We start from the raw sequence: 12,209 nt of genomic DNA on the forward strand, positions 1-12,209 counted from the left end.
TAATTTGTCTAATTGGGAACCTTTGAACACTGGTGATTTTTATAATCACACTCTGTGTATCATTTTCTAGAATGCAACAGAGAAATGATAGCTAGTATCTGATTTGTTGCTATGAGCAACACCACTGCTTGTCTGTTTTAGAAGTTTTAGTAAATAATCTGAGTACATTTGCCAGTCATGGTGAAATAAGATCTCCCACTGAACAACCATCTTAATGTCAGCTCCAATACAGATATAAATAAGCCACACCGGTGTACCCTACATGAACTGGGTTGAAAGCTAAAGGTTGCTCTGACCATCAGAGCACATCTGTTCACTATTGGAGCAGCAATGCATTGTTACACTGTTTTGCAAAATGAACGGGGTGCCTATATGGACAAAAGAGGTCCCTTCCCAAATTAATTACGTGAATAAAAAATGGGAGAACTAGTGGTCTCAGGGTATATTTATTTAATAAAATACTTTGACTACAGTGTCAGTGTACTGTGTTTTTTGTAATATAATCTTTAGAGGTGCCAGCGGGCCCTGCCTGCCAGGGCATGTTGCCACTTGTGGTACTCCAAGTGACAGCATGTCAAGTCAAGCCCTTAAAATTAGGCATGACTGGAATCACTAGGTGCTCAGTAAATACAAATATTAATTATTTTATACAAATAATTATGAACCCCACACTCACCGCAAGTAGTGAAGGGAATAGCCCTAGCTCCTAATGCTACCAGTGCAGGCAGGGGTGTGTGTCATATTTTTTTTGTGGGCCCCATTTCCCAAGTGACACCAGTCCCATACCTCACAACTTTTAATTCTAACCATTCTGGACATTTTGCGCGTCTGAAAATGGTGTGCGTGGCTTACTGTAAAGGGGGTGGAGCTGTGATAAAACACGGCGGAGCCTTGTGGAACCCCCACTGGCATCACTATGGGGACATACCCAGCACTCTCTGAGATGACGAGCAGCCCGCAGGATCTCCCTACATTAGTGAATAGATGCCGTGCGCATGCGCATGGCATTATTATTTATTATTATTACTATAATTTATTTATATGGCGCCACAAGTGTTCCGCAGCACCTTACAAAGTACATAAACAAATTGTTGACCAATGACTTACAGAACAATACAAGACCAGGACATGGATAATATACATTACTACATTAGCGACCATAACACCCAGATAAGCAACAGAGCAAGAGCAACCAAGTGTTAGGTGCCCTAGTGGTGAGTAAGAAGTAGATGAACCTAAAGTAGGGAGAAGCACAGAAGGGTAGAGGGCCCTGCTCGTAAGAGCTTACATTCTAAAAGGGAGGGGCAGACAAACAGGTTTGACACAGATGGGGTAGACGGGGAGGAAGGAGCATGTAGCAGCGAGTTAGGATGATTGCTGGAAGGCTTTGATGAAGTAGTGGGTCTTGAGAGCCCGTTTGAAGGATTGCAAAGAGGTGGAGAGTCTGATGGGGAGTGAGAGAGAGTTCCAAAGGTGGGGAGCAGAGCAGGCAAAATCTTTGGGCGGGAGTGGGAGGAAGTAATCAGTTGGCATGAAAGGCAGCGTGCATTAGTTGAACGAAGAGAGCAGACAGGAGAGTGAAGGGAGATGAGATCAGAGATGTCAATGGGAGAAGATTGGGTGAGGGCTTTGCAAGCGAGCGTGAGAACCTTAAATTGGGTTCTGAAAGGGAAGGGAAGCCAGTGGAGGGCTTGTAGGAGAGGGGAGGCAGATGTAGAGTGTTTGGAGAGGAAGTTAAGCCGTGCAGCAGCATTAAGGACAGATTGGAGAGGAGATGTGATTTGGGGAGGCCAGATAGGAGGAGGTTACAGTAGTCCAATCTAGAGATGACCAGTGAGTGTATGAGGGTTTTAGTAGCAACCTGGGTGAGATAGGGTTTGATCTTGGAAATATTTTTTAGATGGAAATGACAGGACTGCGAAAGGTTCTGGATATGTGGTTTGAAGGAGAGGGATGAGTCCAGGATAACTCCAAGACAGCCCACTTTGGGGCAAGATGAGATAGCTATGCCATTAATTGATAAAGAAATAGTGGGAGACGAGGTTATGTGGGAGGGTGGGAAGACGATCAGCTCTGTCTTAGGCATATTAAGTTTAAGAAATCGCTGGGACATCCAAGAAGAGATAGCAGAGAGACAGTTGAAGATACAAGTCAGAAGAGAGGGGGAGAGATCAGGGGAGGAAAGGTAGATTTGAGTATAATCAGCATAGAGATGATAATGGAGGTCAAAAGAGCTGATGAGTTCACCTAGAGAGGAAGTATAGAGGGAGAATAGGAGAGGTCCAAGAACAGAACCTTCAGGAACACCTACTGTAAGAGGCTGTGGGGGGGGGGGGAGAGGAGTCATGAGAGGAAACCGAGAAAGATTGGTCAGAGAGGTAGGATGACAGCCAGGAGAGGGCAGTGTCATGTACACCAAGGGAGTGAAGAACATGCAGCAGGAGAGGGTGGTCCACAGTGTCGAAAGCAGTAGAGAGATCAAGGAGAATGAGGAAAAAATGGTATCTATTCTACTTCTTCTAGTCCGCTGCTCTGCTATGCAAAGCAGCGATTTGTGTTTCCCCCAACTTCCCTCCCACTGCGGGACACTGCGGCCTGCGAGTGGGACAGCAGGACAGTCCCAGAAAAATGGGACTGTCCTGCTGAATGCGGGACAGTTGGGAGGCATGCAGCACTGTGCTGAGAGGCTTAGAGTTGGTTTCCACTATGGCAGGAGCATCCCATGTCACGTGTTTCCCTGCTATAATGGTAATGGAAATTTCAGGGGGACCCATGCTCTTTGTCTCCATTATTTTTTATCTAATGCCAGCCTAAGCTGAAGCTCTAAGGCTGATTTTACTTTTGTGGGGTTGCTATGCTTTTTTATTTATTTTTACACTGCAGCTATTTTGCCGGCCAGAGGGACCTCTTTTATTCAGCGACTTTCTCTGGTACATTTCCAGTGAGTTATAAACTCGCTATCTATTACAACTGACGATTTGTATGTATAACATTAAAAAAAAGAGACTGTAACTTGAATCAAGTCAAGGTTGATTCTGGTGACTGTGTATATTCGTATTTTATTACATACGGTGACTTGAAATTTGCCAGAAAATTGGTATAATCGTGACAGTTTTGTAATATCGGAGACTAGTACATTGCCCTCGAAGTATCCACATATGCATGGTTAATACAGCTTTTTGTATTTAGATATTGTAAATACACAATATTGGTTCCATTTTGAGGCAGTGCACGTCTCAAATTATGTTCAGCCATAATAAGGCCGGCTGACAACCCTGAATTACCAATTTTATTATTTTAGTAACCAGTGTGTATAAAATTAATATAAATAGTACTATGTTTATATGACACACGTATTACACAACACAGGGAGTACTGCAGTGCAGCATCACAATAACACAAAGAGATAAATTGTGTTGACCAAGGTAACAAAGGGTCAACAATGGCTCAATGTTTACCTAAAACTGCTATAGAAGGCTTCTTGAGATGAATGCTGTTCAAAGAGAACCTGTCAGATTTATTTATTCTAATACATTATATCTGTATAAATAAACAGTGGGTTCTGATGTCATCACATCAGTGTTTATTAGGAAAACATATATTGTAAGGAATAATGCACCTCCTACAGAAAACTATTATGGATATATAAAAATCATCTCAGAGACCTGCAACCTATATTAAAGCATTTATATTGTCTTGGAAATTATAACTTGTACAGGTTTAATTGTCCCATAACAATCCAGAGCCATGAACTTGCATAAGTAGCTGATCCAATAATGATTTAACCCTTTGTGAAACTTTCCTATATGTGATTTTAGGATATTATTATAAAGGACATGAGAACAAGTCTGTGTTTTTCTCAGGGATTTGCATTTGGGAATATCTGATAGCAAAGGGCTCAACACTTTTTCTGAGCCGATAACCTTTGTAGCATAGATTTACAGTATATGCAGTTAAGTTTTAAATCAGATTGTTAGTAAGCTATGAGGAAGTACACTGAGGAGAAATTCTTGTTTTAAAATTTTGTGGGCGTTATGTAAAGCACTTTAGTTAAATGATATAACCCTAAACACAAACATTAGAAGAGCCTATTTATCTTTATTTGAGGAAGTATACTGGTGAGGAAGTCAGTATGTTTTCTCTACCAAGAAATGCTTTAATCTCAATGTGTTGTCAGCACAAGTTCTATTCATCCATAAATGTATTGTTCACAGCATGTATTATAATGATAGTTGCCACCTGTCCCTGATTTCAACAGATAGTCTAATTTTAGGGATATTCCGCTGAATATGTGCCAATAGCAATTTCCCTTTTTTTATACAGTGCAACTGCACAGTAAAACTTCAGTATATCATTACTTGTCTTGTTCTGCATGTTACATGCAAATTGTTCTTTCTTTTTGTTTGTGTTATGATTACATTTTTGTAAAAAAGCAATGTAGAACTGCTGTCTTCTAGACGCATAACTATTGCTTGCATATTGTGAAGAAAACAATTACAGTTAAAGGATAAGTAAAGGTTTATCAACGTGCAATAACATACTGTATTTATAATAAAACTCCTGCTGGGACAGAACCTGCAATAAAGGCATGATGATGTCCCAGTGAGGAGAAAACGGGGCCTGCTGTGACTTCACAGACAAATGAAAAAGAGGAGAAATCACTTTTCTCTATACTAAATATAGAGAAATAGTATTTCTCTATATTTTAGACTTTAGCAATAATGCTGGAGGAAAGCCTTTTTTTATGTTTACTTAATAGACCCCCAAGTCTCTGCCAGCACAGAGCAGGCGGCAGAGTGTGACATCATCATACGTCATATGGTGGACTTGAGGGTGGAGCTGGAGCACACTGCAGTGCACACAGGATGGAAGCTTATCTAAGCGGACAAGCTTGGCCCTATTCAATACTAAAAACAGTTACTCATGTGCCCAATTTTACCCCATTATTAAGTTATGTCGTGCCACACTGCTGATGGGCCCATTTTGAGATGTAGCCTGGGGCTGCGGTACCATTACCCCATTATTAATCCAGCCCTACCAACAGTACCAACACTTAATACAACACACTTCCCATCTAAGCACTCCACAAATAAAATGTTTTACTTAAACTGGAAGGTTACATAGGTTACATCTATCTGTCACCACTGCACACTATCCCTGTCTAGTCTTCCAGCAGTACTTTCCTCCCTGTCACTGTAACAGGCGGGTGACATTGGTCAGAATATTCTATAATAAGGCATGGTGCATTTAACCGCCTCCTCACTATGGATCGCAATTTTGTGTACACACGCAGTTCAATTGCTATAGCAAGCTAATCCATTGTGATCACAATGCAAACTCAGCACAAAATAAGGACACCCACTTTACCTTACACACATCCGTAATGTTTAGCAGAATAGCGTAACCATCGGTGCAATCGAGTACCATGGCAGCCTCACGCACACTTGCACAAGCCCTGACCTTACTCGGAAATTGCTAACATCCAAACACGCTATGAGACTTCAGACTGCATATGGGATCGCAGTGGATAATTTATGCACGCCCCTGCAAAGGCGTGCAGACATATCTGTCCATCGGCAGGTGTGTATGGGCAGTCTGCAAACCGCCCGTACACACACAGCAGCTGCGAGGAGGGGGGCGGAGCACGCCCCCCGCCCACCGGGACACAACCCCTGGCCACCGGGACCCACACACAGATGATGGTTGTTCAGTGTGTACGAACAGATATATATCACTTGATCTGCAGCTGTATCTGTATAGTGTGTACCCACCATTAGATTTGGGAGGGGTGTTCCAAAATGAAATCTAAAATGCAGTGTAAAAATAAAGCAGTCCAGCATTTGTAAGCTACAGGAAAAAGCAGCCAGTATTTATTTACAACACACAACATTTTTTTTTATGTATTTGCTCCCCTTGCATTGCTACATGGTTTGTCCAGGTACACAGTTACTTGCTACAACTTACTCTGTTCCCAACTCTGAATCAGGCCCTTAGTCCGCAAATAGTGTACTAGGTACTTAGAAATAGGGTTTGTTTTTGTCACAAAGGAATCGGTGTAAAGTTGCAGATAAAGCATAAGGATGCACGACCCAGGTCACTCCTATCAGACGTGTCTTTTGCCATCTTACACAGATTGCATACTTTTTCCAAGGAGGAGTGGGCAGAAAAGTTGGCACGTATGCTATAATTATATATATATATATATATATATATTACAATTATACCACTTAGCCACTGGCTCAAACATACAAATAACATTACATACTTGAAAACACTATAGTAAATTAAACACAATCCTGTATGTTTTGGTTATTTTTCTTTACCATTCATCATGTTCCACTTTTGAAAGCTTCATCAGTTGATATCCATGATAAAGCTGTCACAAGCGGAACATGTTGGGTGGTGACCGATCTCTAATTGATTCACTGTCCTTTTGAGGAGATTTCACATAACCTACAAGGAGCTTGCACTCAAATTTGTGTGAGGTTGAATGACTGCGGATTCTGGGGGGACAGGTTCCGTAATGTGCATAGTGACAAGTTTTTTTATTGTAAGGAGTTTTAATCCAGTTTTATAATTTTTAAACATCAATTAACTACACAATGAGTGGCCTGTTGGCCTTTTTTTGGTGCATGTCAGTGGAAGGCTGAGAACAGGCGCCTGTGTCAAAGTTCTGCCCAGCGTACCTAACCCCACTTCTAAAATCTGTCCAGGATCCAACTGGACCACCTCGTGTTGGTTTCATCCCAATCAGTACAGGGGTGTCCGAATACATAACCGCACAGACAGAATAAATGAATTTTATATATAAGATTAATATTATGTATGTATGTATATATATATATATATATATATACATTAGGGATGTGCGCCGACCCCCGTCTTTTGGTGTTGGATCTGTATCTCCTTCAAGGTTTTGGATCTGGATTGCGTGTTGGTTTTGGCTTTTGGTTTTGGATTTGTATTTTTTCTAAAATATCATAAAAAACAGCTGAAATCACATAATTTGGGCCTGTTATTGTTCCTACAGTAATATTAACCTCAATAACATTTATTTCCAGTCATTTCCAGTCAACTTTGACCAACTCACAGCTCATATAGATTTCAGCCAGTTTAGGCCAAAAGATTGCATCGAGTTAGATGGCTGACTAAGCTAAGAGACAGCAGTGGGCGCCACTAATATGTGGTAGTTCAGCTTCCAACATGGCACAGAGTGGCACTGCAGTGGCAGACAGGATGGCAGTTTAATAAAGTATACAATTAAAAATGTCAGGCAGCAATGCCCCAAACAGCACATAATGCAAAAATAAGAGGTGATTGGGCCCTTCCACCCACCCTTATTTTGTATATAGTAACAGGACATGTACAGTTTAACAAACCAATCACTTCAGCAATAAACAAACCAATTGTGGCTGAAGCGATTGGTTTGTTTGGGCCCCACAGAATAAGCTACCAATGGGCAGCTGACATTGATCTCTCCGTGCACAAACTGGCTTTACAGAGGTAAGATTTTGTCACCATCATCATCCAATTGCTCACCCACACAATATTAATTCATCCCCGCTGAAATCCACCTTTACAGCCTCAGGTGCCTCAGTCATTTTTGGATGTAATTGGGGGTAATGGCCTTCCTCGTGAAATTTGTAGTTCATTTTGATGGACATTATCTTTTCCACATTCTGAGGAAGTAGCCTCCTAGCCGATCGCTGACAAGGTTCCCAGCTGTGCTGAAAACTCATACACTGGAGGGAGGGCAGCTCAAGTAAAGCAAAGCCAGTGTGTGCAAGGGCCTCTAAATTGCCTTTTTTTCCTGCTAGTAGTGAAAAGGACTATGTGAAATGCCTATTTGGATGCTATCATCAAAATAGTCCTCTGTATCTGATGGAGTTACGGTAGGGCTCTTATTAATTGTAGGCAATTCTTTTAGACCCGACCAGATGTCAAACCTTGGTTGTGTTGACTCAGCTGCATCACCAGTGGGTCTTTTTTGGGGGAAAGTTTAGTTTTTTCCTGGCAAACGCACTTGCTGGTGAAACTGAAGAAATTGCCATCACTAAATCACATGTCGCTTGAGCTGACAATTTCTTTACCAACAGCTCTTTGCATCTCTTCAGATTTTTATCCGCTGGGAAGAAAGACACAATGTATGACTTAAACCTAGAAACCAGCTCGGTCGCCAACATTTATTGATCTGATTGTAAGATTCTGAAAACCCTTGGATCCTGGATCCTGGCGAAGTGAAAAAAGGACTTGATCTACAAGTCCGACATACTTAGCGGAATCGCTTCATTTCAGCTCCCCTTTAGTTTCTCAACCTGCTTTTCCAACAGTCTAATTAGGGGAATTACCTGACTCAAGCTGACAGTGTCTGAACTCACTTCACAGGTGACTACTTCAAAGGGTTTCAGCACTTTGCACAACACGGAAAGTATTTTCCACTGAGCTTGAGTAAGGTACATTCCCCCTCCTCTTCCTATGTCATAGTTCATTGTGTAGCATTGGATGGCTTTTTGCTGTCCCTCCATCCGCTGAAGCATATAAAGGGTGCAGTCCCACCTTGTATCGACCTCTTGCTTCAGCTGGTGACAGGGCAAATTCAACATTTCTTGCAGGTGCTGCAATAATCTATAAGCACCTGCTGAATAGTGAAAATGTCCAGATATTTTGCGGGCTACAGAAAGCATCTCCTGCGTTTTCAATTACAGTGTCACAATAATTTTTATGACTACACTACGCTATCCCTTAGTGTCACAATAATTGTTATGAATATATTACACTGCGCTACCACTTACAGTGTCACAATATTTTTTATGAATACACAGTGCTACCACGTACAGTGTCACAATACGTGTTGAATATTACACTGCGTCACAATATTTTTTATGAATATATTACACTGCGGTATTACTGACCGACAGCGTCACTCACAATACTTTACGAATTATACACTGCAGTATGATAAACCCATGATAACCCTACACACTTTGATAGCGTCACAATGTGGGGTACAGCACAAAAAAGAATTTGTAACTTTTTTTTTTTAAACTTCATCCCCCTTGGACAAGGCACAGCCTGACACTCAGCAAGCAAATGGTGCCGATCACCGCGGGGAGGGACTTATATACAATCCAAAACCCGCGAGAATCTGACAGCGGTGATGACGTTTTGCCTCATTTTAGGATCCGAGTTAGGTGGGAAATCCCGAGCCGGACTCGGATCCTGGCCCGGATTGTGAAGTTCGGGTGGGGCCAGTTCTCTGAGAACCAGACCCCCTCATCTTTAATATATATATATATATATATATATATATATTTATGAATATTTATATTGTATGTATATACACCACTATTATTAGAAGGTTGTGTATGTCTGTTTGTTCCAAGTTGAATCAAAAACTACTGAAAACTCTATGAGTTTGTAGTGGAAACCCCGTAGAAATAACCTGCACTTTGTCAAGTTATGATGAGAAATAACAAAAATATAATTTATTGACATCATCAATGTAAGAGATAGGTGTGGCACAATGGGCGTGACCGCTAAGGGGTGGGAGATGGTTTAGGCCCGCGTTCACTTGAATGGTATACAGATAGAAGATCGTCAATGTAAAGGTTGACAGTCAATTGGTCGACACCAGATGGTCGATATGCAATAGGTTGACAGGTACAAACGGTCAATAGGTACAAAATGTTGACAGTGCAGGTCAAGAAGGTTAACAGGTCAACATGTTCAAATGGTTGACATGTTCAAATGGTTGACACATATTGTTGACACAAAAATGGTCGACACATGTATATTATGTTTTTTTAAGGATAGGGTTAGGCTGCGGGAGAGGGGGAAGGTTAGGGTTAGGCACTAGGGGGAGGATTAGGGTTAGGCTAGGGTTGGGTTTAGGCACTTGGAGGAGGGTTAGGCACCAGGGAGAAAGTTAGGGTTAGGCACCAGGGGGAGGGTTAGTAGTTATGACGACCTAATAGTGGCTCCATCCCTCAGGTCACAATGTCATTATTAGTGGAATAGCAGTTAGAGGGGCCACAATGATGCAATTCAATGCAAATTACATCATCGAGCCCCGACTTGCCCACTTCACTGGGGAATTGAGTGGGAAGCATCTTCTTCCCCAAGATACAGGAGTCTCACGGACATTCCGAGAGATTAGGTAAATATGGTCAAAATACAAAAAAATACTACTACTAACTATATTCAGAAAACTATCATGCTGGAGGTTATGTTTTATAAAGATCATCATAGAGTGGACATTGAGGCTTATTTAATAAAATAAATAAAGTTGTACTAATGTGTTTAAATGCAGTGACCAATCATATAACTTTACTTTTTATAGTGTGCCATACAAAAATGAAGACAAGCATCTGATTGGTTGCCAGGAGATACAGCATCAATGTAGCTGAGCACACTGCTCCATATGTTTATAAAACACCCCATGTGTGATGTGCTTAGATGACCTGCCCAACAACTCTGTATCCTAGAGAACAGTAGCCAAATGTTGCAAATTATTTTATTATTTACAAAGATTAAAATAACACCCAAAATAACCCTGAATTATTAAAGTTAGCTAAATAATTACATTTCAGAAGGGTGATTATCACACTCAGCTATGTTTGCCTTGTACCATATATCATACACTTTATAAGAATCATAGAATTTTCAAATAAATTACAGAGTTCAAGAAGCCAATTAAGGATTGGTGGTACATTGCTGAAGACACGTAATGCTGCTCCGTAAATAATGTGAGTCATGGCATCTTGTAATTTATACCATAGATAATTAGTGGAATGATTCATTTCATATACAGTTGTGTTTTATACGACAATTTTCTGCATCAGGCGTCTTTAAATCACTAGTGTACTGTTATAAGAGTTTGCTCCCTCCACTATCCTATCCTCACATCATGTCGCTATCTCTGTCACTTACAGCTTATTTGACTGGCTAAGCTGTAAACATTCCCAAAGTCAGATACGGTACAGGTCATGCTCTCCTAGGTGTCTGTCTACAGAACTGAGGATGTCCCGGACATGCAGGAGATGAAGATTAAACTCAGTAAGGAGCTCTGGCCATAGTTAAATGCATCTTAAAAATAATTGTATTCTCCCATTAGATGGTAGTTTTCTGTGCATGCATTTATAACATATTGGCAGAAAACAGTGAAGGGAAATTTATTTCAGCTGAATTACTAACAAACACATTGGCCAGCTCTGCAGAACACAATAAAGAAGTAGCATAAAATGCTAGGCAGAAAATAACTTATATAAAACTTTTACCATTGAGTCTTAAAATGTTCCTGTCCCAGATTTAGTCATTACACTTGTACAAGATTCCCTGTGAGACATGTTTTCACTTAAAACACCATTAAGAATGGGATCACACAAGGTGTTGGACTTACATTTCTGAAGGATGTATGGGGTGCTGCCTCTGCGCCACACTGTTTCTGGTAATCCGCCCAGTCAAAGTCCTGCTCCGGATAACCTGCATGTAGAGACACTTTAAGCACTAATGTGTACATTTTACGCCTGTCTGATTTTTGACTGTCAATAATCTATGGAATCTCAAATTTGCAGTCAAAATGAAAGTCAATGCAATACATTTTTCTATACATTATTACATTATGTATTCGCTACTGAATTCTCCTTAATGCTTAGAAATCCTACCAAAGCAAAGAGTTTAATTCACTAAGGTACACAGCCAAACAAATCAGCCTGAACTACAATGAAATGAGGACATTAGTATAATTTCCTTTAACACTCTCAGATGAATAGTGCAGTGTTACAATAAGTGTTGTTTTTTTCTGTAACTTTCTGCTTAAAAGTAAAATCACTAATAAAAACTGTGTGCCAGACATTTGTGTGCAGTGTTTACGGCTCAGCATAAAGCCAGAGTGATTGCATTAGAAACTTGCTGCAATGAATAAAAGGTATTTTTATCTGCTATACGACTGTATTACAGACCTTTGGGAGACGTGAGATTAACCCCATTTATAAGGCACCATTGTACAGGCAGGAGTCCCAAAGAATCAGCATGGCAAAGCATTGAGATGCCCCTAGCCTCTGGCCTCAAATCATCAATAGTCACTTGGAAATAAAGGCTGTTAAAAACCTACAATCAAAAATACAAGTAGATATATTGTATTAATAAGTAGAGAAAGATCAGTTGAACAAATATTATCATTCTTATGCAGTATTTAGAAAGGTCTATGC

At 40.6% G+C, this 12,209-nt stretch overlaps 1 protein-coding gene across 1 annotated transcript in view; it reads right to left on the reverse strand.

The window, feature by feature from the left end:
• The window catches only part of SFMBT2 (Scm like with four mbt domains 2), a 175,882-nt gene that overhangs the window by 62,451 nt on the left and 101,222 nt on the right, over nucleotides 1–12,209 (reverse strand). Inside the window, exons 9-10 of the mRNA XM_088468906.1 lie at nucleotides 11,961–12,108; nucleotides 11,399–11,481 (exon numbers count right to left, since the gene is read on the reverse strand). Coding sequence (XP_088325032.1) covers nucleotides 11,399–11,481; nucleotides 11,961–12,108 — 231 coding nt within the window. The remainder of the gene's footprint in view (nucleotides 1–11,398; nucleotides 11,482–11,960; nucleotides 12,109–12,209) is intronic.

The sequence above is a fragment of the Taudactylus pleione genome, unplaced genomic scaffold (genome assembly GCF_031769625.1).
Source record: "Taudactylus pleione unplaced genomic scaffold, aTauple2 ptg000086l, whole genome shotgun sequence".
Lineage (NCBI taxonomy): Eukaryota > Metazoa > Chordata > Amphibia > Anura > Myobatrachidae > Taudactylus > Taudactylus pleione.